The following is a 25,793-nucleotide window of genomic DNA, read 5'->3' as shown; positions in this document are numbered from 1 at the left end:
AGGGTAAATGTCAACATAAGCACTTGCGGAAACAGAAAAGTAAAGTAAGGTAAGAAAAATAAAAGATATATATATATATATATATATATATATATATATATATATATATATATATATATATATATATATAAAGATGTAGATATAGATATATTTGTCTTCCGACGGATGGTGGCGCTGTTTCCTTTCTGCCTACCTTTTACTGCGCCTTTACCTGAGACTCTTCCGGGTTGAGGGTTCACAGGGCATGCGGAGGTCGTGTTGTGCTTTTTCTTTCGGCTCATACTTTAGCTAGCAGTGGTTAGTGATGTAATGGCTTTCTTGACTTTGTTCATGAGAAGGCAGCTGCCGCAGGCCGTGTGTCACTACGCCCGGCTGGTGAAGCAGGTCCGGCCGCCGGCCGCCGGTGCCACGCTGCGGAGACTGCACGGCTCAGCCCGGCAGCGGGTCGCGGATAAGGGGCCGTGGGGGAAGAGCCGGGGGCCGGAGCAGCAGCAGTACCAGCTCACAGACCTCGACAAAGCCGACGCTTTGGTGAGTTTAGTCCTAATGATGCAGTAGTTGTGTTACAGCCAGTAGTGAGCTTTGTGTAATTTTAATGGCAGAGCCGCTTTTTCTTTCCTTTTCCCCTTATCTGAAGGAAGTAAGATGGAATTGTTTTGAACGTCGTGAAACTGTAAACAAATGAGGGAGTAAGTTTTGCTAATAGATTTTCTTCTTTTATTTTCAGATGCTGAGAAAGTCCCATGAAACAGGTAACGTTGCTGCTCCACAATACAGGCTGTAGTCCCAATTTTCATCCTAACCCTTGTAGGATTTCTGCAGCATGGAGCAAAATGAACTTTTGTATGTTTCTTCTCTGGTCAGTCAGTGTCGGACTCAAAGTGTAATAAGTTATACTTTTATCACGGGTGTGAATGTCATGGTTGTGTTTGCGTGTGTGTGTGTGTGTGTGTGTGTGTGTGTGTGTGTGTGTGTGTGTGTGTGTGGGTGGTTGGGGGGGCTTTTAATGATTTCTTTGAACTTTTTTTCGAGGGTGGAATGATTGTACAGCACACATCTTTAATTGCTTTGAAAAACAGGTTTGAATTTATTTAGGATTTTCTTTAGAGTCAGAAGCATATGTACAGCCTCAAATAGAGACAGCCAGTGTCTTTTAGTTTGAAAAGACTAAGAACATTTTACTTCTCATTAGTGATCGTGATTTACTGTAACTGGTAGTTTCTTTTTGACAGCACTCATTGGACAGACCAGTATTTAGAACAATGGAAAAGTCCAAGGTAGGCAGTGAAAATCTAAGAAGAAGAATTGTAGATGTGCACAAGTCAGGAAAGTCTCTTGAAGTCATTTCTAAAGAACTGCAGATTCCAGGATCGAACAATTGTCCGTAGGCACAGGTTATTCAGATCTGTCACCACTTTGTCAAACTTTGGATGAAGACCTAAAGAAGACCCTCATCCTCACATGAGAGGCAACTGGTTAAGATGTTTAGGAACAACCCAGGAACCAAAGAGGTTCAGGTCTGCATGAACTAGAAACTGCCAGAAGATACAGAAATAACCACCTTCAAGCTTGACTGAAATTTGGAGCTGCCCACATGGACAAACCAAATGCCTTTTGGGGAAAAGTTTTATAGCCAGGGGCTTCTGGAATGGCCTTCCAGAAGCCCCGACCTCAACTCTACTGAAAATTTGTGGACTACGCTTAAAAGCCAGGTCTGTGCCAGGGCACATACCAATCCTATCAAGAAAAGTGGTAAAATATCCATGAAGAATTATGCAAGAAACCTGCTGGTGGCAAGCAAATGCATCTACTAAGAGACATTTAACCAAATATTTGTGAGTATACATGTATCTACTTGAGTCTATTGGTATAGTTTTGACTCTGTGTGGATATAAAAAAATCCTAAATACATACAATTTGTGCACCCAGTTTTTTTTTTTTTTTTTAACGTTATTAAAAATGTGTGCGGTAAAATCATTCCACCGCAGAAAAAGAACAGTTCAGAGAAATAAGTAAAAGCCCCAACATTGCAGTGACATTCATGCATATGATGAGTGTATGTACTGCAATGCTTTAAGGTTCATTTGTAGTCATGTTCAGAGATTGAGCATAGCAAAGCAGTTCAGCTGCTGCAGGACGGGGCTCAAACAACACAAAACATCTTCCCGAAATCCAACCTGCATCTACAGTGGCACCTGAAAAATGTCTTGCACGAATAATCTTTAGAAGAGAGTTAAAATATAGGCTGGTAGGTCAGTATATTCTCCAGTATATGGTTAGTATTTAACAGAGATTACATTTAAGTTGAAACAATTAACTGGCAAATCAAAAATGCATGTAATAATTAAAGTGGACATTTCTAATGCTTGCATCTGGCTAATGACAAAAAAAGAAGAACATCTTTAATTTCCTTTTTGTCCCTTTAAGCCAGCTTTTTTTCGTACTTTCGTGCTCTGTGCAGACAGAAAGTTTGGAGGCTGCAGGTGGGTCGAGCTGCTGTGCTCTTCATGCAGAGGTCAGACTAGAAAACTGACTGAGACCAAGCCTTTAGAGCAGTATACACAGGCACAATACAGTGACCTTAATACTTGAAATTTTGGCCGTGTTAAACATGAACCTCCACTGTCACAAGAGACAGTGCACATGGAGCGCAGGTATTTTCAGCTGCTCCCTTATTTCCCAAGAGGTCGCCACAGAGGATGGATCTGCATATTTGATTTGGCACAGATTTTACACCAAATGTTCTTCTTCCTGCAACTTTATCCAGACTAGGAGTACACTAGCTTGTGAATTCCATTGGGGCTTCGTTTGTGTTTGCTCCAAGTTCAAACCCTTCACGTCTTAGGCAAACATGTTTATAACCTTGAAGCCACAACAGCTTACAGGTCTGTGAAAAACTATGTACACTCTCTGATTCAGGAGCTTATAGGAAAACTTGAAGGAATCACCATCTGTGTGACTTTATCAGTCTCTCACATCACTGGAGGAATTTTGGTTTACTCGTCTTTACAGTGTTACTTGAGTAAATTCAAGTTTACAGGCATTCGTTTATGTACAGCTCTCTTTTTCCCAGCACAGGTCCAATCAGGTTGAGGTCTGGCTTTCTTTTTCTGACATTATAGATTTAAAGTTGTATATTTTCTGCTGTGCCTGGGATAATTGTCCTCTCCTTCAGATGTTAGGCGGGTGGGAACATTTAACACGCTAACCGAGGCCTGTAGAGTCTGGCATATGTAGCACTTGGGTTTTTGCATTTGCTCAGAATAAATCTGTTCACTGCTGTAAAGATTATGGCATCGTGTTTACACACGCCTGAACGCTCCACACCAGCAAACTGCCTAAACCTCTGCTTTTAAAGGTGTGCACATATTTGCTGGTGATCAGTTAAGTGCATTTGATTAGCAACACCTGGCTGCTGCTTGCGCTCTTAATTCTCGTGGCGGTAATAAGGATGTGCTCATTTTTTTCTGAGGCCCTGGAAATGCTCTTTTCCACATGAATGTATACAGAGCATGTGACACAGTAAAAGGAAAATGCATAACCGGTCCACTTCTAAGCCTGGTGACATTATGCAGTATGTCAGTTAGGGCTGCCACGATTAGTCGACTAGTCACGATTACGTCGACTATCAAAATCGTCGACGACTGATTTAATAGTCGACACGTCGTTTGAAGCTTTGTAAGATCACAAAAGATGCAGGAATAAGTAGTAGGATTTAAGAGTGTAATAACGGACTGAAACAGAAGATGGCAGCACTGCATGTACAAGGATGCCAGCTGCCGTTAAACCCCAAAGAAGAAGAAGCAGCTGTGTCCCAGAATTCATAGCGCGGCCCAGCTCAGTTTCCAACGATGGCGGCAGCTAGTTAGTTTTAATGTTACTCTTATTATTCTTTCTGGGTCACAAAATAAACGTTTAACATATTTTCAGGCGAGAATGTAGCTGTGTAAACCTCAAATATCTGCTCAGTTTATCAGGACACCACATATTTTCAAAAGCGCTCCGACGTTTTCAGAGACATCTGTTACCCACTAGCTTGATAGCTAGCCGGGGGCGAGGCTAACTAGAGCCGTGAGAACACCGGACTCCTGGCAAATCGTTTTCAAACCCACCGCTGTCTTTCGCTACTCAGGTTAAACATGATATATAAGTCACTTAGATCACTTAAAAATGTTATTGTTTGGCTTTTTTTCAGTATTTTATTTGTTCCTGAGTAAATCAGTTTGTCTGAGATTAAAGTTATAGTTTTTACACAGCTAAATAAACGTCAAACAGACAGCTGATTATCAGAAGTGTGAGATGCTCGAGAATATACTCCGGTGTCCCGTTATATTATAGGTAGCAAGGAGTTTATTAAACTTCACTGAAACAATCTGACAATCATCTTGTCTTTATTTTTAGTTAGCACATATCTTAAACACTTAAAGCTTTAAGCTAATGATAGTTATATAAGAGCAGATGCATTATTATTATGCATCTGCTCTTATATACGTAAAACGTATGCTTTAAGCTGTATGTTTTACCTCCAATGGATGCATGATCTGATTAGTTGACTAATCGCAAAAATAATCGGTGACTAGTCGACTATCAAAATAATCGTTTGCCCTAATGTCAGTGCAGTCATGTCCTTGCTTATGAGAATCCACTAAGTTAAAATAATTGTCACTATACCGAGTCTAAATACAACAGTCCTGTAATACACCCGGGCTTCATTAAGTGCTGATTCAGCTTCAGTTTGTGTTCCTTTTAAACTGCATGGCTCTATACTTTATTACGTTTCTGTTATTTTGATTATATCTGCACACAGCAGCTCATTAGCACCCCAAACTACACCCTACAAAATTATCATATAGTTGAATCAGCACCTCTCTGAACAGTTAGAGCATCGTATCCTTCATGGGGTTTGGGTTTACTGCATGTCTGGTGTATGAGACCTCATTAGTTGTCACACTTCCGTTAAGAATTTGGTGTCCTTATTAAATTAGTCTTTGTTTATGCCCCCTGCTCACACACACAGTTTGTTTGCTTTGTCCAGTTTCACCTCATGTCAGGACTCGGGTGTGTTTTTTGCAAACTGTGTTTGGTTCCTGCTGTAAGGAAGAGCTGCGAGGACGTCCATCTCTTCTGTCTCCACTGTGGGACAGAACTCAAGTTTAAACCAAGAGTTAAAAGCATTTGTTTCTGAATATTAAGTTATTATAATCTGAGCAAGCCACCATTTTTATCACAAATATGTTGTTTAAACATCATTTTCTTTTTTTAAACATCAGGATCTGGTGTCGTTAAACTGATGCAGATTAAAAGGCAGTAATTAGGCTGTGGTATGCAGCTACAGTAAACAGCATGATTGATTTTGGTTATCTGTAACGTGTCAGTTGTTTATTTCTGCCTTTGATCATTCTGCAGGCTTCCTCTCGTGGTTCAGGAACGGTCTGCTGGCGACCGGGATCGGAGTCATCGCATTCGTCCAAAGCGATGTGGGACGAGAAGCAGGATATGGTACGGGAAAGTTATATGTGCAGAAGAGCTGAAAACCAGACAATTTAAGCCTAAGCCTGTTTGTAAAATACACTTAAAATTTAAATAAAGTAACAAACGTTCCCACGTGTGGGACTAATAAAGCTTATCTTATCTTATCTTATCAAACGGTCGATGCAGCTCTAAATTTAAGATCAAGAGGATTTTTAAACTCTGTTTCTCTCTAGAAGATATTTTTTATCTAAAAATGTAAACATACGTCTGCTGTTTTTGTGAAGTAGAAAACTTTGTAATGGGCACTTGCTGCACTTTTAATATGAATAATTTCACAAGGATTCCTGCAATTGACTTGAAACAGAGTCAAAATCCTTGATATCTAGTTGTAACCAACATCATCATTACCTGACACGTGAGATGAGGCCCTTAACATTTTATTAAAGAAGACCTTCATGGAATCAATATTAATTGACAGCTGATGGGCATGAATATTTGAAAACTGTCTGAAAACAAAACTTTCGAGCCACAGCAGTAAATCGAAGGAACGCGGTATTATTTATGTCAAAATGAAAGCTGCTGACCTACTTGATGTATTCTCAATGCTAAATCACGGGAACGGTTTGTATAACTTCTGAAATAAGTTTGATGCCAGAAAATCTTCCACTTAATCTTTTATTTTAATCTAAATAATTAAAAGGAAAAGTCGATTCAACCTGCCTCCATGCCAGCTTTAATTACAGTGACTTATGAGGAAATTAATTGGGTTTCTACAATAATACCATGTCAATCTGTTTTTCCTCAGCCTTCTTTATCCTGGGAGGTGCGTGCGTGTCGTTTGGCGGTGCCTCGTATATTGGCAGCCTCTTTGCCTTGCGGAGGATGATGCTGCTGTCTGTGCCAGCACTGCTGTTCCAAGGAGCCGTGGTGGGCAGCGTCGCCCTCTTCTGGCTCTGCGCTGTATCGCTCTACATCGGACGATTAGAGGTGGAGATCATCCACGAGGGAGAGGAGGGAGAGGATGAAGAGGAGTGCCGAGAGTGCCGGGAGAGGCGCGAACACCGGGGTTACCGTGGCCCCCACGACAGTGAGGACAGTGACGGCAAGGGGCAAAACAAGTAGAGGTCTTCCAGGAATGCAGAGTGGAAAGCTGTGCATGTGTGCTGCTCCAATTCAGGGTTTCCCTTATTTGTATGTGTGTGGATTTTGTGTACATGTGCGTGTATAAGCAACCTACATATGCAGGCCGTGTGTGAGTCTGTAGATACGATCTTATTATCTGTTGTTATCAAGATGAATATTAATGTGGGGAAAGACTTTTAAGACCTTTTTGAAAACTGGTCGAAGAAATTTGTGAAACATGCTGGTAATTGGGTAGTTTAACTACCTTCGAAAATAAATCAACATTTTGTAAGTTTTGTTATAACTACATGTAGCCAGAGCTGAGTCTCTTACTTCATCAGTCTGAATTGTTTTCTTTTTCTTTTTACATTCTGCAAAGACTCGCCGAGAACGCCACGTTATTTCTTCAAGTTTACTTTTTGCTGCCCTATATCATTTTAATCCTCATTCACAGCCAACTGTTGTTGGGTGCTGTTAATTAACTGTGAATGACTACTTGAAGTTTTCTTGAAAGCGTGGAACTAAAACAAGCTGGATGTGATAAACTGCGAGACCTACGAGGAGGACTGCGGAGTGTGTGTTTCAGGTCTGTAATTTTGTTTTGATCAAAAATCTCTGAGAGTTTTTAATTTGTTTTTTTCCAGCTTTTTTTTTTTTCCATTATTATTTTGTTTTCGAAGGGCAATAGCACTTCTGTCGCTTTAGTTTGAAACTTTAGTAACTACAGTTTTAGAAGCAAAGCCTATTTTTCACAGGCTTTCCTGTGATTATTTACACACACTCTGTATTGCTGTAGCCATGTTTCTGAGTGAATTCCACACTATAATCACTATGATTGCTTATTTAATGGATGTGAAGGGTTGTTGATCATTAAAGAGTTTGAATGCAGATGTGGAGATGGGGTTCAACATTGTTTACTTTTTTTTAATGCACGACTTCCTGTGCACTCTACTGTATATACAGTAATAAAACAAGAAGAAATCTGTCGAGTTACATCAGTGCGTATCCTTTAATGACCCATCGAATGAGACCTCAGATATGTTTGTTGTTGGTGTTTTTGACCAAACTCTACGGAGAGTTTCATAATAGACGAATTATCTCATAAAATGTGATGAAACTGATCAATTATAAATCCCCCGAAGGGCATGTTCTCAGTGACTTCAGGATTAACAGCTGGGGCCATTTAAAAAAAATCACTAATATGGAGAGCACACACATACTGTGAATAAATACTTGCGGACATACATGAGAAGGGGAGATGTGTAAACATCTCTCTCCTGCACCTTAAGAAATCAAAAACCTTCAGCTGAAGCAAATTATCAAACCACATAAATCTCAACGTGTATATTGCTTTTTAATTAATTTTTTTTGGTTCATGCAGACAGCGCCCAGTATAATGTATACGTGCTGTCAGAGTTTGTAGTTAAGGCTCCCTGCAGCAGGAGTCAAAAGATGTAAAAACTGTCCGTGCACACATAGACGTCTATTCATGCTGTACATGAATAATTTTTATAACGAGCTGCTCATCGGCGAGCATGTGTGAATATCTGAACTCAAACGGGCAGCATGTGGTTGTGTGTGTGTGTGGGGGGAGTGTTAGTCATGGGGGGGCTTTGTCTGTGATTACTATCTCTGACTGGGTTAGGGCGAAGGTCTGTGATATCTCCCAGCTATCGACACACAGTGTTGCTGTTGAGACTCACCTCGGAGTCACCCTCTCCTCCTCTCCTCTCCTTCTTCACTCCGGCTGTCCTCTCCTTCCCTCCCACCTCTCCTTTGCAGATTCCCATGGCGTTTTGGAGCAGTTCTGCGAATAGGCTAGATGGCTACTGCAGCAGTGTGACGAGCACCCCCCCCCACCACACACACACACACACACACAACCACCTCCTCCTCCCTGAGCCCCTTTCAGCTCTCTTCCTCAGATCCTCTTCTACCCTTTCACCCTCAAGTCCTTTCTTTCTGGTCTCCTCCTCACGTTCCCTACTCCTCCCCTCCCACCTCTTCTCCGTTTTGCTCCTCCGTGGCTGCATCTGACTGCACAGGTCTGTTTGGCATGCAGGAGGCTCCTGAGGCCTGGCGCGTCTAAAGGGCAGTGCGCCCAGAGGCAGGAGACGCGCCCTCACTGATAAACACCATCTACGCCAGACCCAGAGCAGCTATAGGAACCATAACGCCAGCACAACATACCCCAAAGTCCAGGCCTGGCCCCATACATCTCCAAACCTCAGCTTCACATCTACGCTCTCAGCATCGAAAGTTGGAGTCTTAACCTCTGCTTATTTTGAGCGCCGAGTGCTCATCTGCTTTCAGGTGTTAAATGCCATACGTACGGATCAAAGGATCTGCCTTAAGAACTACATTAAGTATGGATTGGCCTTCTCCTGGCTGAGAGGAGAAAGGGGTGATTGTTGGGAAACAATGACAAAGATGAAAATCATAGAGGTAGAAAAGAATCAGGGAAAAAGAGCCTGAGAAATGTAGTGAGCCCATGTCAGATGGAAACTGTCTGGCTGTCTCCCTCCGTCCTTCACGCTATTATTCCTTTCCATATTTGTACTTTTTTTTTCAAATCCATTTACATGTGGTAAGGTATTTCCCCAAGGAGCACGACTCTAATTCAAGGGGTAAGATAAGCCATCAAAGTTAGTGACAGAGAGGGCGTACGGGTGGCTCAGTGACAGGCTGAGAAGAAGACAGTCAGGAGAAATGCCACCGCCACACACACACACACACACACACACACACACACACACACACACACACACACACAAATAACCCACGGTGATTTAATCTGCAGAAGCCGCACCTTTACTTCCCTCTATAAAGATGTTACTCCATAGAAAAGAAGAGATAAAGAAGAGAGGTTATTTTGTAACTCAATTCACGGCACATCAGCACACACGCACACACACTCACTTATACAGTACATACGGTTTTGCACGTACAATGGCATTTTCTCCCCAACAACTGCTCTTGTTTAGTATGCGCTTCCTTTGGTCTTGAGGAGGAATGATCCTCACTCTAATGAACTAGGGCCTGCCACTTGAATGTAAAACAGGATTTAACCCGTCTTCAATGTCAGAGCCCCTCCCTGGGGCTGCTTCAGACAACACACACAAATTCACGGAAATGCACGCACACACACACAGACAGACATGCAAGCAAACGGCCAATGTACACACACACGTGGTAATGCATGAACACCTATAAGTGAGAGACTCTCTGCGCTTCTGGGTTTATTTCAAAGCAACTAACACTCAAGTGATGTCTAGTCTGACCTGCACTAACTAACTAACTAACTATCTATCTATCTATCTATCTATCTATCTATCTATTTTAATAAAGAACTGTGCAAGAATCAACACATCCTCTCTGCATTTGTCTTCTAAGTACTCAGAATATGCATGTTAAATGAAAAGAATTAACAAATGTGAGTGCAGAAAAAATTGTATCTATTTAAATCACATGAAATCTCAAGGAGCTATATGTAGAAATCGAAAGCATCAACACATTTAAAACTTCAGATATCACAACTGCTTACTCTCCACGCCTGCAAAAGCAAGAAAGAAACAACCGACATTGAGTTGTGCTCCTCTACTGGAATATTTTATTGTTATCATCATCATCATCTGTATCACTGTTATTATTTTTACATTTGTTCATTTTATTTGACGAGTGGGTGGAGTATTCACAAAGATGGGAGAATAATGTTAGATTCACAGTGATGGGCGAGGGGTTAGCCGTTTAATTCAACAACAACAGAAAAACCCAAAAACAAAACAAAATCCAAACTCACTCACACACTTTTAACAGGCGAACACGCCCGCATTCAAACACACACACACACACTTATTATACCAGTAAACACCCGAGAATATGTGCGCTGACACATATTTGTAGTATGGGTGTGTAGTGCACCCTTTCCCCCGCCCCGTCTTTTTTTTAAAACCCCCACCCAGCCCCACCCCGCCTCTGTCAGACGTGACGATATGAGCGGTTCCATGAAGCGAACCCTCAGATCAGGCTGTCGATCATAATCTCAATTTAGAAGAAGGACAAAGAAAATAGTGCCAGAAGGCCTGGCTTTCAACAAATTGCTGTATATATAAATTTACATGTATTTGGCTAACATGGCAGATCAGACGACCTTATTACAAAGTGCTAGACTGTTTTTAACGTATCTCTCTCACAGCTTATATCACTGCATATCGTGGTTAAATTTTATTCTTCTCACTTCTTTTTCCTGATGAGTTTGGCCGGGTGAAATTTCCAAATGTTATTATTTATGAATTCTCCTTCTTCTTTATTATTTTAGTTGTGATTTTCTTACACATATATGTATAATTTTGTTTTAGTTGTTTCATTTTTTCCAAGTCAAAAGTGTTTTGTTTTTCCTGAGAGGAGCTCCAATCAATTGCTATGAAACTGAAATTTAAAGTGTTTCATATCCCCACTTTTTAATTTAAAACTTTATCTCCAGTTGACTCGCTTGAACTGAAACCAATATCAGAACAATTCTGTTTTGTTTTATCGACCTCCGACGGTCACATTTTAATGACCACATGTGGTCTTGTTTATTTACCTGCCTTTCTAAATGAGCATTTATATCCCCCACCCCCACTCCACATACCGTGCTCAGGCTATGATATTAGCGGCCGCTCTTGCATTGTTTTCTGTTTTAACAGGATCACACGCCGAACCGTGAAGTGCTTTAGAGTTCACACCAGAACAAATTTCGGTAAGTGCTCAAAAAAAACAAAAAAAACAAAACATGTTTAAATGATAAAAACACTTCTGTCCAGCACATTTCCCCTCCTAAAGCATTTTCACATTTTTTTTCATCCACTAAAACAGTCGTATTTTAAACAATTTCCCAATCGGTTTCACCTGGTGAAGAAAAACAATATAAACCTAAAAACAAACAAGAATATGGCTTTCATACACAAACACAACTGCAGCATTGTACATTGTCATGATACACTAGAAGTCATAATCAGTTAAACAAATCGCCTTCCTATAATCAAACAATACAAATAGCGTCCTGTCTGCATTGCATTTCCTTCCCTTATATATAATGGAATGTCTGGGACTACTTTAATCATACTTTTGTCCCAAAAGTGTGCTTTTAGTATGGCTGAATCGATGAATACTTGGATCTTTTTTTCAATATTATTGTTTTATATTATTATTTTAAGTATCGATACAAAACACCAAAAAGCTGTCTCCACCTATTTTAAGTTGAAACCCTATAATCAAACTGTCACCCGGAGCCCACTGAAAGAGATGATTTGTATAATACTGCAATAATAAAAATTTATATTCCAAAGTCATTTTTATTCCTACAGACGAGTGCCCATCTCTTCCTACTGGTTTTAGGGTTAATTGGGTTAATGTGCGGTGACGGACATTGACGGTGAGGATGTGAGCTGAGGGTCGTCATGGTTTTCTCTCTATGTACAATATGGCTTCTCTGAGTGGAAGAGACACATAAATCAACACAGTCATCTAGAGAAAGTCACAGAGCAGAGTTCGTTGTTGTCGCGAAGATGAAAAGTCTTGAGGGACAACCAGTCAAAAGTTTCCATGTCCCCGTTTCTCTGAGAGTCACTGTCACTCGTACACAACAGGCTGACATGATAAAATCCTATGGCAGCGGCTTGTCACACACTTTAGATTGCAGTTATTCAACTCATTGTCCAATTAGTAACGTCCTCAGAGGTTTAATCTACTGCCACTTCTGTCTCTCCTGCCCTTTTCAATGTCTCTCTTTCCGTCCTGTCACTCCGCTCTCTCCTTCAGTTTATTTTCTCCTCTCACATCCTCCCCTCTGAGACTCAGTCCTCCTCTGTGCCCGCAGCCCCCCTCAGTCCATTCATACAGAAGGGCAGGCTAGAGGAGAAGGGGCTGTCAGATGGGGAGAAACCACTGAAGGGTGGAAGGCCGGCCAGCCGCTGTAGGTGGGGGAAGAAGGCCGGTGGGGGTCCCTTGTGGTGGTCCGAGCGTAGCTGCAGGCCATCACTGTGTCCTGTGCTGTGGTGGTGGGAAGGGGGGAGCTCAGGTGGAGCGTAGCGGATAGTGCTTGGGGCATAGAGGCTCTGAGGGCCCTGCGGGCCGAGGGCAAGGGGGTGGAAGAGGACCCGGCCCGCTGCACTTCCAGCAGCCAGTCTCTGAAGCAGCTCAAAGTCAGGACCGTTACCTAAACCACCACTACCGCCACTGCTCCGGCTGACCACCCCCGCCGACACAGCCCTGTCCTCGCGGGGCAACGGGGAGGACACGGGCATGGCGGGGGACAAAGCTGGGGACGGGGGAGTGAACAAACCCTTCGGTGGGGCTTCGCTGCTGGAAGAGGAGTCCGGGATCGGGGTGGTGGGGCTGTCACCATTGAGGCTGCTGGACGGCGTGTGTGCATGCGAGGGCTGGGGCTGAGTGGTGTGTGTGTGTGAGGTGGAAGTTTGAGTGTGTGATCCCCAGCGCCCCCCGGTGGTCAGGGCTTCATGCTCAGTCTTGATGCCTGGGCTGCCGGGCAGGGGAGATGGAGTCACTACACTTTTCAGCTGCTGGATCACAGCCCGGCCATTGTGCACCCTCCCTCCCCTCTCCCCTCTCGTCGGGGTGTCTCCTCCTCTGCTCTGTTTACCTCCTCCTCCGCTGTCTTCCCGTTTCAATCTGTCGCTGTCGCCTCCCTGGTCCCACTCGGTTTCATCTTCCTCTTCCCCCTCGCTTTCGCTCGCCAGGTCTGAGGAGGCAGAGACACTCTCCTCCGTGTGACGGAGCTCCTCCAGTCTGCGACGGGTTTCGGGAGGTGCGCCCTCCGGGTCGGACCTCAGCAGGCGCTTCCTCCTGTCCTCTGATTGAATGGCCGTGGTGGTGAATTTGTCTCTGCCTTTAGTGTCAGGGTCGCTTTTCCCCACTGAGCTCTTCACAGGTTGCGAGCCTGAGGAGGAAGGAGATTTTTATGACACGATGAGGCACGGGCGAGTGCATCAATGGGACGTCACAGTAAGGTAGCAATGTACGTAGTAGGGCTGCCACAAACGATTATTTTGATAGTCGACTAGTCACCGATTATTTTTGCGATTAGTCGACTAATCAGATCATCATCCATTAGACGTAAAACTACAGCTTATTGCACCAGCAGCATCTGCTCTTATATAACTATCATTAGCTTACAGCTTTAAGTGTTTAAGGTCTGTGCTAACTAAAAATAAAGACAAGATGATAGTTTATTGAATTTTAATGAAATTTGCAGATTGTTTCGGTGAAGATTAATAAACTCCTTGCTATCTAAAATATAACAGGACACCAGAGTATATTCTGGAGCATCTCACACTTCTGATAATCAGCTGTCTGCTTGATGTTTATTTAGCTGTGTAAAAACTATAACTTTAATCTCAGACAAACTGATTTACTCAGGAACAAATAAAATACTAAAAAAAAAAAGCCAAACAATAACATTTTAAGTTATCTAAGTGACTCATATATATTTAACCTGAGTAGCGAAAGACGGCAGTGGGTTTGAAAACGATTTGCGGGGAGTCCGGTGTTCTCACGGCGCTAGTGAGCCTAGCCCCCGGCTCGCTAACGAGCTAGTGGGTAACAGATGTCTCCGAAAACGTCGGAGCGCTTTTGAAAATATGTGGTGTCCTGATAAACTGAGCAGATATTTGAGGTTTACACAGCTACATTCTCGCCTGAAAATATGTTAAACGTTTATTTTGTGACCCAGAAAGAATAATAAGAGTAACATTAAAACTAACTAGCTGCCGCCATTGTTGGAAACTGCGCTGGGCCGCGCTATGAATTCTGGGACACAGCTGCTTCTTCTTCTTCTTCTTCGGGTTTAACGGTAGCTGACATCCTTGTACATGCAATGCTGCCATCTTCTGTTTCAGTCCGTTATTACACTCTTAAATCCTGCCACTTATTCCTGCGTCTTTTGTGATCGTACAAAGTTTCAAACGACGCGTCGACTATTAAATCAGTCGTCGACGATTTTGATAGTCGACGTAATCGTGACTAGTCGACAAATCGTGGCAGCCCTAGTACGTAGTGTGGTACCTCGGGCCTGTGTGGAGCCATCGGTCGGGGACGAGCTGATTCGAAGTCGCTCTGCTCTTATGCTCTCTGGTAGCTGCAGCAGATCCAGGGGAGTGTCGGGCAGCTCTGTTCGACTGGATGGATAGATGTAAAAAAAATGGGAAAAAAGAGAAAGGGAGAGAGTGAAAAGCTGGATGTATACACAAATCATCTACCACTTAAAGCCACTTACACTTAAAAAAAAACAGGAATGCCATGCTGATTTAAGTGAATACTTAGAGATGGAAACAACATATAATCAGCCTAATAACTACCTCCAATAGCCAAACTGCCTCACACCCTTCTAACCTCCATCTAACACACACTCACTCCTTCCAACAGCCCTTATCACACATGCACAAACACTGACACATGCAAACAGACACACAGGCAGACCGCACCCCCCGAAACACACGCAGATGCACACACACACACACACAAATGCTCCACTCAGCAGCCCACCTATACACAGTTAAGCTCAGACAAGGAGGAGGCTGTTGGAGAAGTTAATGAGCTCTTGTAATTACAGCACTAATTAACTAAAACACCATTCAGCCCCAAAATTCTGACATCCATTTGTTGTAATTATATAGCTTCAGTCCAATTAGCATTGAAATTCAGCCTACTCCTCTTGTTTTTGTCTGACTGCTCTGCTGCTATGCGCGCGTTCTGTTGTGTTCTCTCGCGCTCGCTCCGTGGTAAACACACCAAAGCCTTAAACAAAGGTAATATGACACTTAAAAGGTAATTTATATTTAAAAAGAAATCAAGGTGCAAGGTTTTTCAAAATTTTCTTAATCTGATTTGGAGCTTTCTGTAACAGGGTGTCTGCTTATTCAGAATAATAGCGTTAAATAACAATAGAATAATGCATAAAGGAACATTATGTAGGATGAAAAAACCCGAACTGCAAAAGGTATGAAAAAGTGATAACTTTTACTAATTACTATTTAAAATACAAGATAAAATAAACATTTGACTGTCGAATGAGGAACATTTTGAAAGAAAAAGTACGGCTTTTTGAAGCCGCAAATTTTACTGTATGTTGGTCGTGACGCATAGAAACTGTCAGAAACATTAGCAAATTCAAACTAATCTAAAAATCTATTAAAAGAATAAGAAGAATTTAATGATATTTTAGCCAATCTTTCAAGATTTATAATAAAATCAAAAATAACCATTACATTAATTAGGCAGTGGTTTGCTGCTTTGATCTCCTCGTTTCGTGTGTATCCTTACCAGTTTTCTCACATGCTGGAATAAATGAACCTCCCTATCCCAATAATCCCTCTACATTTCATCAGCTATCCCTTCAAAGGGTCTCTGTACACAGTGTGATGCCTGCATACATAAAATGACTTCCTAACAGCACTCGTGGAGAAACGGCGGTTTCAGCTTTGCTCCGGTTCTACTGACCTCAGGACGTAGTTAACCCAGATAACGTTGCGTTCGTGGGGGGCTTTGTGGTTGATGGACACAGTGGCAGTGGATTGGATCCACAGGTACCCTCCTCTCCTCTGGAGCCAGCGATAATAACCAGTCACTACCTGGCCTTTTCTTAGCACTGAGGAGCAAAGATGGGAAGAAAAGAAACCTGTTAATGGTTTGACAGTTCATGAAGGTGGCAGCAGAGGGCGCCTCTAACAACAGTACAGGAGGAGATTTCAACAGGCTCTTGTAGCAGCTCTGCCAAGTTCAGATACTTGAAGAAAGAGAGGGATGGGGATGAACGTCATATATTATACGTATCCATATGTATGTGACTCACAGTCCTCGTGGCTCTGCCGGAGGTTCTCCAGGTCTTCTACATGGATGAAATGGTAACAGGTATGTCCCACTACCTCTGCTGGAGTCAGATCCATATACTCAGAGATCCTGTAGAGCATTGGAGGAAGAAAACAAACAAACAAACAAAAAACACACACACACATTTGTCAGCCAAACAGAAGCAGATGTGTGTGCTAACACCACCAACTGGCTGGGTGCTCTGCCAGCTCCTCATGAAAAAACATGAAAGATAGAGCGACTCCCAAAAGGCAAAACAATAGATGGATTACCTGTTCTCACAGTATGTAACCTGTAGGTCCATGTTCACTCGGAACACAAACATGTGGCTCTCCATGCGGACTTCATTAAGCGTGGAGGGCGGGAGAGTGTGCGCCAGCGCAACCAAACCCATTGGTCGACGCACTGATCGGGTGGAGCCCGGGACGAGAGCGGGGCGGCAGCGGATTCGTCCCGTCACGTGGATTACCTGACAAGCACAAAGTCTTTCTTACGCACTCATACGCACAAGCCAGTCTATAAGAGGATTACTAAATAAAGATCAGGTGGAATCAGAGCTGTTTGATGCACTGATTTAGAAAATGTAGCATTTATCAATATGTAATAAACTTGGACATATTAGCAGTGAGCGCAGTAAACTGTGATACGTGGAGCGGTTCAGAGCGAAATAAGGGCACAGCCATAAAATATACTGGCAATGACCACCTTGTGCGTGTGTGTGAAACACCAGCAGCACAAACCCAAATTGTTATTTTATTCCGAACACATGCAAGTAAGCTAAGGAATGCATAATATGTTCTCAAATTATGGTGGCGCATTTTCTCTCATACCTTGTATCCAGAAGACTTGACATGCAGGCCTCTTTTGGTGAGCGTGGACTTCATGCGGATAAAAAAGCCACGCTCGGTTGGATCGTCGGCAGGAGAATGAGGACTGGATGGAGCTGCTGGGGATGAGAAAATAACATTAGCTGTTTCAAGAATATATTTTTTTGACTTTTGTCTTAGTAATGCCATTTGAGCACAGTGAATTGTTGAAAATCATATTATGTATTTGTTATATTTCTTTCTGCTTTCTTGCCATGACAGTACCGGGTTCAGGGGTACCAGCTAAGGAGGAGGTGGACGCAGAGCTGGAAGCGCTCTCAGGGGCTGTGTGACAGCCGGCCTCGGCCCGTAGATGTGGCCTGATTCCCAGCCGCTCCGCCATCTCGACGTGGTCCGCTGGGTGGATGTAGTCGAACACACTGCTGCCAGTCAGCTCCACCTGAAGAGAAGCACACACAAACCGATCAAAACCAGACGCTTTGTGCAAAAATAACTATACGTGAGCGAGCACACGCCTACAAATACACACAGACACACACACACACAAGTGCACTGAAAAAAAAATCAATATATGTTATGACGGGAAAATGAAAGTGCCGCTCTGGGTTACAACTGAACAAGGAATGAGAGGATGTAAGACAGCCCCACCTGCCACCCCTCCAACATGCTCGCGCACACATACACACACACATTTAAGTCCTGTCTCGGAGGATCAAGTGACTACAGTGCTACACAAATAAAACCAGGAGGAGATAAAAATCAATTGTATTTGCTGATTAAAAACAGGTGAACTCCAACTATCTCCAAAGGTCACATTACTATACTTCTTATTCCCCGTGTCCCTCCCAGCTCCTTCATTCAGTTACAGTCTATCCCAGCAGGCAGCAGCGTAACAGCTCATACAGCTCTATATGATCCTATCATCATAATGCATCATAGTCGCATCTCTAATCATTTAAAGGCAATAATGGCACTGCTCTTGCATGGCATCCATAAAAGCGGCACAATTGAAGAAGGTGTGATTCCATCTGAAGCAGCATGAATAAGTGTGTGTGTGAGAGAGAAGCAGAAAAGGGGGGGCATGCATGCTTACACACATCTATGCAGGTTCCATTACATCTGTGAATGTGTGTGTCTGTGTGTGTGTGTGCGCGCATTTGTGTGTGTGCCAATACTATTCCATCTGATAAAGCCGTGGCTGCAGCAGCCTCACACCCTTGTCTGTAGGACACAGCCATTTATTACCGGATTAGAGCCATTTACTGCAGGCTTTATGGGAGCTTCAGCAGGCCCTCAAGGACATCACAGCCGGGGGAGAGGAAGAAGGGGAACAGGAAGGCGGGAGCAGGCGAATAAGAGCGATCGACAATGAGGGAACAGAGAGGGGTAAAGATGTAGGAAACCCCACCGAGTGAGGGGAGATGACAGACGAGGTTTTATCACCCCTTATGTTATTCAGCGCCAGACACGCAGGCCTTAATTTCTTGGGAGACGGTGCCACATTTCGCAACTGCGCCACCTGTAATAAACATATTATTAAATACTAGATTTGATGGGCACCATATGGAGAGGCTGCCCTGCATACTTGCAAGACTCGAAAAGTAATTATCCCGTAACAACTGTGCTACTGTCACACTTTGAAAACGTGCGAGAACGGCTGACCATGCTGACCTGGGAACATATTTGGATAGATATTTGAGGATTTTAATATCTGATAGCATCAAGACAATAATAAAAGCAGTCACTGAGAAAGTCCAAGATAAGAAAAATCAATTAAATCTTATGCATTTTAACCATTAAGACATTGAGCAACACAGGTTTCAGATAGTTCAGGGGTCTAATAAAAAGCAGAAACCTCAAAATATATGCCCCCCTACACAAAGGGGAATTAAATGAATGACATTATTTACATTTCTTTTCTTTATAAAAATGTCTCTTTTCTCAGCTAACCTCATGCATCACATAAGAGCACACTGGATCGCAGCTCCCACAGTGATAAGCAGAAGCTCTGATAACGGCTCAGCAGAGTAATATACAGCAAGCGTCCCTCGACCCGGTGGTGTTGAAAAACAAGGTAGAGAGGCGAACAGGTCCTTATGGGCTTTACCGGGCTTAAGACCTATCCGAATAATATCACTTCATCTCAAGCAGGAGGGCGAGCTTGAAAAAAGATCAGACAGAAATGAGAAGATGAGGAAGGGACGAAGCGATTGAGAGGATGAGTCAGGCTCAGACATAAAAACAGGTATAGAATGTGGCGCAAAGGGAGGCGTGAGGAGAGACCGAGATCATTCAAATCTCTCTGAGAGCGTGTGTGTGTCTGCGTGTGTGCGTTTGTGCCTATGCAAGCACACGGCGCGCCTCTGTTTCCCTGCGTATGTGACTAGACTGTCTGTTTTTATGTCTCCGTGTGTCATTGTGTGTCACTGTTTGTGCGAGTAGTTGTCTGTCAGCGCATCTGTGTGAACCTGTGTGTGTGTGCGCGCAGAGATGCACGTGCATGCATGTATGGTGGTGTGGTGGGGACGAGGGGCAGCGAGCAGGGGAAGCAGAGACATGATATAAATAATAGCAGGGGGCTTTAATATGTATGAGGCATCCGGGCAGTGGTCCACAACATACTCTCAGCCCTCAGCCCTCACTGACTGATGGGAGAGGAGAGGAGAGGAGGGAGGGGAAGATGGGGTGGGGCGGAGGTGGAGTGGGGGCTGCATACTAACCATTCGCAGATCAATTCTCTCCTCCCTCAATCTACCATCCTTCCTCCCTCCTCTTTACCCCATTTATCCCTTTTTTTTATCCTACTTTTACTCCTCCATCCTTTTCATGTCTCCTCCCTCATCTTCTCCAACCTTTGTCTCTCCAGCTATTCTGCCCTCCCCTCTTCTGTTTCCATGTCTTCTCCCCCCTGCCTCATCTGCTATGTGTCGCTCCCAGGTTTATCCCTCGTGCTCCCGGGCCTGAAAACCAAGTGAGCCAGACAAAAAAGAAAAAAGATACCTGTGCGCCAGGGGAATGGGCGGAGGGCTGTGCCCTTGGTCAAGGTGCCTGACCTGGGCTAAGTCGGCTAAGCAACCCCACTGTCAGGGGAGTGGCCCGGGTGGTAAGCCAGGGCAGAGGGGTCAGACGGGGGGACAGGAGACGCGGGGCTGGGGCGGTCCACAGGGGCGACATGCCCTCTAAAACAAACAACCACTTATACTTTTTCACTCAGAACATTGTTTGTCTGTCCTTCCCCTCTCCCCTGTGTCCGCCTCCACTCACCAGCAAAGTATATTGAAGTGTTTTGTCCTCTCCCTCCCACCTTCCCTTCTTTCCTGTTGTGCGTTTTTCCATCTCATTGCTTGTGTCCATAAACACACTGTATATTCGCGCTCGCCCCCCTCCCCGAACCCCGTCTACCTGCCCTTTCTGGCTGTGTCTTTCTCATCATAAACCTCCTCTGTGCCCGGCCGTCCTCATCTTTTCGGGAAGGTAAACGTGGCGCTGTATGTTTAAGGTTTGGAACGTAATCTTAGATCATAAATAATTTCATTAGAATGCTGATGGCTTAGGCCCAGTTTGAGGAGATGTGATGGGTTAGGCCATCTGCTCAGCTGATAAGAACAGCTCTGTTTTATTAGCATCTCCACCAAAGCCTCGGCTGTCTTGTTTACCTAGGCAATCCCAAGGCGAATTTCATTCCTACTGCACATTTAAACTCTATTTACACACTCAGACTCTCTCGCTCCTCTTTACCACCGTCTCTCCCCATATTCCTCTGCTTTATTTTCTTTCTCTCTTGTAATTGTCTGTCTGGTTCTCGCTGTTCCTCTCTGCAGCTCCCCTTTTTGTTCTGTCTTCTCTACGTCACTTTCTTTTGTATCTCTCTGTGTTTACATGTACATTGTGTGTGTGTGTGTGTGTTTGCAAAGAAGACTCAAAAACTCCACGACAATTCAAGACAATCCTTGTCCTAATCCAACTTTATATTAACCTTCATTGAATGCCCCATGACAGGAAAGTTTAAAGAATAGTTTCAAGTCTGCCTCACATTAAGAGTAATTAGGCGTTGTAATCGTTCTTCTTCTCCTTACTTGCTGTGAATCGATCTTAGCTGTAGAGCAATGGGTGCTTTTTATTATGCTAGCATGTCTTCAAGCTTCCCTCACTTTTTTCTCTTCCCCGCATCTTAACTCCTCCCAGTGAAAATGGGAGACAGAGAGTGATCTGTGAAAGGAAAGACCTATGTTTCCTTATTGCAAGCGCCTTCTGAAGCCTCCTCTATCTGTAAGGCACAGCAGCTCTGCAGGAGTGGCATGGACAACCACAACAAAAACATAGAGGGAAACTGAATGAATATTTGTATATGTGGAAAATAAGAAAGGGCTTGATGAGGTCATCTTGAAAATGTGATTTTTGATTCTTTTTTATTGTGAATAATTAGTAAAAACAAAGTGAGGTGAACTTTTTCAACTTTTCAAGCTCAGCATACAAGAACAAGCTTGAGAACCACTGATTTAAGAGACTGAACTATATCTTCTGTTGCAAGAACAATTTTGGGGGTCAAGAGAGTAGTGAGAACACGGGGAGGGGGGACAAACATGTCTTGTGGCTCTTCATGATATGAAACTCCATCAGGAAAAAAATGGAGTCAGTGAGCTCATTTTTTTCCTACAAGTCTCCAGTTCAACATTAAACAATGACTAAATATCTGAAAACTAAAAACCTATTTCCCCCCTCAAGTTTTCTTTACACTGACTTACAGGTGCAATTCAGGACATCATTGTGTACAGGTGGAGGAAAGTATATTTATGACCAGGGCCAAAATTACAGACTATCAGTGCAACTTAACAAAGTTGAGGAAGGATTTAGTAAAATGCATCTAAAGAAAATCTTTCCATTTCAAACTTGCTTGCTGCATTTTTTTTCTTTGTATTACGGTGTAAAACAAGAATGTAGTAACATTCATCACATGTGCAGCAATCACAATAGACTGAAAACAGTCAATATCAGTATGCAATTAAAGAATTACACAGCCTTAACAATACAGAAAGAAAGTACAACATCCATCTGAAATTAAATGAAACAATGAGCAATGGTTTAAAAGCTAAGCCTGTTATCCTCTTGCATGTGTATAGATATATTTTTTGTTTAATATCACATTTTCTGCTTAACAAAAAACTACTTCTGACATTATATCCCTAAGTTACAGTGATTTCATAACTGGGGACAACATCTGTTTGATTTATCTGCTCTGATAATTATACATATATATATTTAGAGATTTTTCCAGTCAGTACAGATATGAATGATAATGGTGGCCAAGGACCAATGGAGACTAATGAGATCTCCTTCATGTGAGTACTGTACTAAAAGGAAAAAAAAAACATATCCTTAAAACTTATTCTTAAGTTTGTTAATGGTTTCAGCGACTGCCCTTAAACAAAGAAAAAACCCTCAGTTACATCTGTTATTGTTACACTTGCCTCTCTCTCGCTCTCTCGTGCTGTACCCATTCTTCTTAGTTTGAAACATCTCTCTCTTATCACACCTCTCCTCCTTTCCTCCCCCTCTCTTTCTCTCTCTGGCTGTCTCTATCTATCTTCCCATCCCCCTTGGTGTTTTTCCCCCTCCCTACAATCAATGTGGCTTTTAAGATGCCTATCGATTTGTTCCCCTAGACAGGCCCAGCGCGCTGGGGCGACACTTTGATTGCTAGGCCAGTAATTACTGTTATTATTTATGCATCTGGGCAAAATGGCAGGACTTAACATTCACAGTACAAGAGGCCACAGGCAATCAACAGAGGTGAGCACCTGGAGAGGGAGAGAGGGCGGCAGAGAGAGCTAGAGAGAGAGAGAGCAGCATTGCCCCTGTGAGAGTTGTACTCCAGAGATGAGCACAGAGAGTGAAGTCAAAGATATTCACACTCACACACAGACACACAAACACACGCGCTCCTGGGAAGGGATATGAAAGCATAAAGAGAAGACAGGCACATGTGTGCAAATGCACTTGTAAATAAAGGATTATGTGGTCACGTGTGTGTGTGGGTGTGCGTGTGTGTGTGTGTGTGTGTGTGTGTGTGTGTGTGTGTGTGTGTGTGTGTTGTGTGAGAGAGACATAAAGAGAGTGAGATGAGGTTGTCTTACCTGTGAGAGTCCCAGGTAGATAGAAACTGTCTCTGAGATGTAGAGGAACCGTCCCTCCTGGCTGACCACAAACACAAAGCCATCTAGAGACTGTGCACATAAACACACAGGGACACACACGTGGGCACACAAAAACACGCACACACACACATGCACGCAGAGACGCAGACATAAAGGCAAACAGAAACAAGACAGACAAATGAGAGCAATTAGCGTGTATCGAACAAATTACAATGAGCTAGAGAACAAACAACCCATCACCCTTCGGCCTCTTCTCTCAACTGGTGAGCACGCTCACACGCGCGCGCAAAAAACTCACATGACGTGCATAAATGTGAATAGACATGAAACAATTCCCATAGACGCAGCTACACGCGCGACAGCTGCGAGTGAGACCTGCGTGACCGAACAAACGGTGAACAAAACAGAGGCAGACGCAACGCATGCGGTGTGGACGTCCACAAACACACACATACGCACGTGCATCAAGAAAGGCGCACTTAAACAAATTCAGCAACGAGACATGAGAAACTGAGCTTATAGACCAGGGGCTGTTCCAATCAGCCGTAATAAACCAAGAGTCGAAGCTTCATCCTGGATCTCCAGCCACACACGCACACACACGGACAAATAAACACAGACACAGATAGAACCAGAGTCATTACGGCCTGCAGTGATTCTAATGAGAAGTGAAAGGTATACAGCCAGCCCATTAGAGGGGACTGCTTCAGAGAATAATATTAATCGTCATAACAAGCATCCAGGAGTGAGCTGACACAGTCTCAGCCTCACACACACATGCACACACACCAGGGCCACTTTGCTCTAGAAAAATGATTGCTATTTTGGCGGCCTAGTGCTTAAAGTGGCAGTGGTAATTTATGCAACTGACACATCCAGTATGCAAATGTGTGGCCGGGGTGTGGAGCGTCGTGTGTCGTGTGTCGCGTGTCGCGGCGAGGAGAAACCAGCCGCATGAATGTCGGAGAACTAAAGTGCAATTATCAGGCTATTACTGTGGAAGAACGGCTGGGAGGGGAAGAATCATACAGTTTTTCTGGAGCGTTAATTTGATTTCTATCAGCGCTGTTCTCTAAGCCTCTCTTCCTCTTTAAAATGCCAGAGGAGAGCAGACATATGTAATGTTTCTTTGTTTTACCACAACCTTCTCACTTCTCTACTCTCCTTTTATCCCTCCACCTGTTCCCACTCCTACCTGTTCTTCCTACCGCCTCCCCCTCCCTAAGCTCCCTCCAAAGTACAATCTGCAGTGCTACCTCCGTTGCTCTTCCTCTGAGTCTTTGCCTACATTCTGCATTTCGTCACCCCAGCAGCCCTCCTGCCCCAGAGTACCCCTCGGGCTGTGTTCATCTGTTAGTGCAAAAGGGAGGTATTCTTTGGCAGCATCTGAGGGTTACGCGATGTGCTTCTGTGTCTGAGTGTGACTGTGTTTAGGAATTTGCCTGGAAATATGAGTCAAGGCAGAACGACTTGAGCCAGTGCAGGCTGTGATCACACATAGCAGCGACTTAGCACAGCTGGATAATCAAACAAATGTGACTGTTAGGAGGGGAAAAAACATTTCTAACTTCAACTTTTGATACATCTGAAAAAACTAGTTTCTCTGCTTAACAACACAACATAAGCATGGCAAAAAAGTCAACTATAGACATAATCAGTGCGGTACAAGAAGCAATGTGTGGGTGATGCGGTCGTTACCTGCAGGAGGTGTGCCCCTAGGTGCTGCTCAAACATGTCAGTCGCCAGAGAATGAGATGAACGTCTAACTGCAGAGAAAAAGGAGACAGACATTGTCATAAAATGCTGGCGGGCAGCATTTTATACCTGTTGATATTATAGCAGGTGAGTAGATTTTGTTAATTGATCATGAGCAGGGCTTTTTCAGTGCAGAAATTTGGGTTTCTGTAGGTAAGGTGCGTGTTTTTATTACTGTAGTATGACAAAATGCTAAAAAAAAAAGTCTCCATGTTTAGTACTAGACAGTTAAGATCACATATTACAGTTAGAAAGGCCATGCTCTTGGTCAGTGTAACCATCAGAAGCAGCTTAATTAGTCAAAGCTGCATAAATAAAACACAAACGTCTTAATATGTAGGAAATCATTTTGCCGGTCGGGTTTAAGCCACGCTGATGGATTAATTTCCATTTTTTTGGATGAGTTAATACAGCTTTGAGGAATAAGTGATTACACAAATTGATCTGGAAATAGAGGATTTTGCATTAACGTGGGATCTCTTTCACAACTTTAAAATCTTCAGCAAAATCAAAAGTGAAACTTGAAGCAATTATGTCTGATAAAAGAAGAATTTACCGTGCTTAAAAAAAAAAAAAGTGCACATAAGGTGGAGCG

General features: G+C 43.3%; 2 protein-coding genes across 15 annotated transcripts in view; one reads left to right on the top strand and one right to left on the bottom strand.

The window, feature by feature from the left end:
* Nucleotides 1–209: 209 nt before the first annotated feature.
* Nucleotides 210–7,587, top strand: tmem160 (transmembrane protein 160). Its single transcript, XM_082503318.1, has 4 exons — nucleotides 210–531; nucleotides 728–752; nucleotides 5,407–5,499; nucleotides 6,278–7,587. Exons 1-4 carry the CDS (start codon nucleotides 310–312, stop codon nucleotides 6,592–6,594), a joined length of 657 nt encoding a protein of 218 aa, XP_082359444.1. The 5' UTR covers nucleotides 210–309; the 3' UTR covers nucleotides 6,595–7,587.
* Nucleotides 7,588–11,220: 3,633 nt separating this feature from the next.
* The window catches only part of npas1 (neuronal PAS domain protein 1), a 66,828-nt gene continuing 52,255 nt past the window's right edge, over nucleotides 11,221–25,793 (bottom strand). For 13 of the 14 annotated variants that reach the window (XM_082503312.1, XM_082503315.1, XM_082503307.1 and 10 more), the window contains 9 exons: nucleotides 25,142–25,209; nucleotides 23,423–23,512; nucleotides 17,553–17,727; nucleotides 17,292–17,407; nucleotides 16,734–16,930; nucleotides 16,445–16,551; nucleotides 16,093–16,240; nucleotides 14,659–14,771; nucleotides 11,221–13,534 (listed from right to left, as the gene is read on the bottom strand). In XM_082503312.1, the coding sequence (XP_082359438.1) occupies nucleotides 12,432–13,534; nucleotides 14,659–14,771; nucleotides 16,093–16,240; nucleotides 16,445–16,551; nucleotides 16,734–16,930; nucleotides 17,292–17,407; nucleotides 17,553–17,727; nucleotides 23,423–23,512; nucleotides 25,142–25,209 (2,117 nt within the window). In that variant the 3' untranslated portion in view covers nucleotides 11,221–12,431. The remainder of the gene's footprint in view (nucleotides 13,535–14,658; nucleotides 14,772–16,092; nucleotides 16,241–16,444; nucleotides 16,552–16,733; nucleotides 16,931–17,291; nucleotides 17,408–17,552; nucleotides 17,728–23,422; nucleotides 23,513–25,141; nucleotides 25,210–25,793) is intronic. The other variant, XM_082503309.1, reaches the window with a different exon arrangement.

The sequence above is a fragment of the Aulonocara stuartgranti genome (genome assembly GCF_965226115.1).
Source record: "Aulonocara stuartgranti genome assembly, chromosome: 14".
Lineage (NCBI taxonomy): Eukaryota > Metazoa > Chordata > Actinopteri > Cichliformes > Cichlidae > Aulonocara > Aulonocara stuartgranti.
Note: the sequence above shows the minus strand (reverse complement) of the source record. Positions and strands in the feature narration are given on the sequence as shown.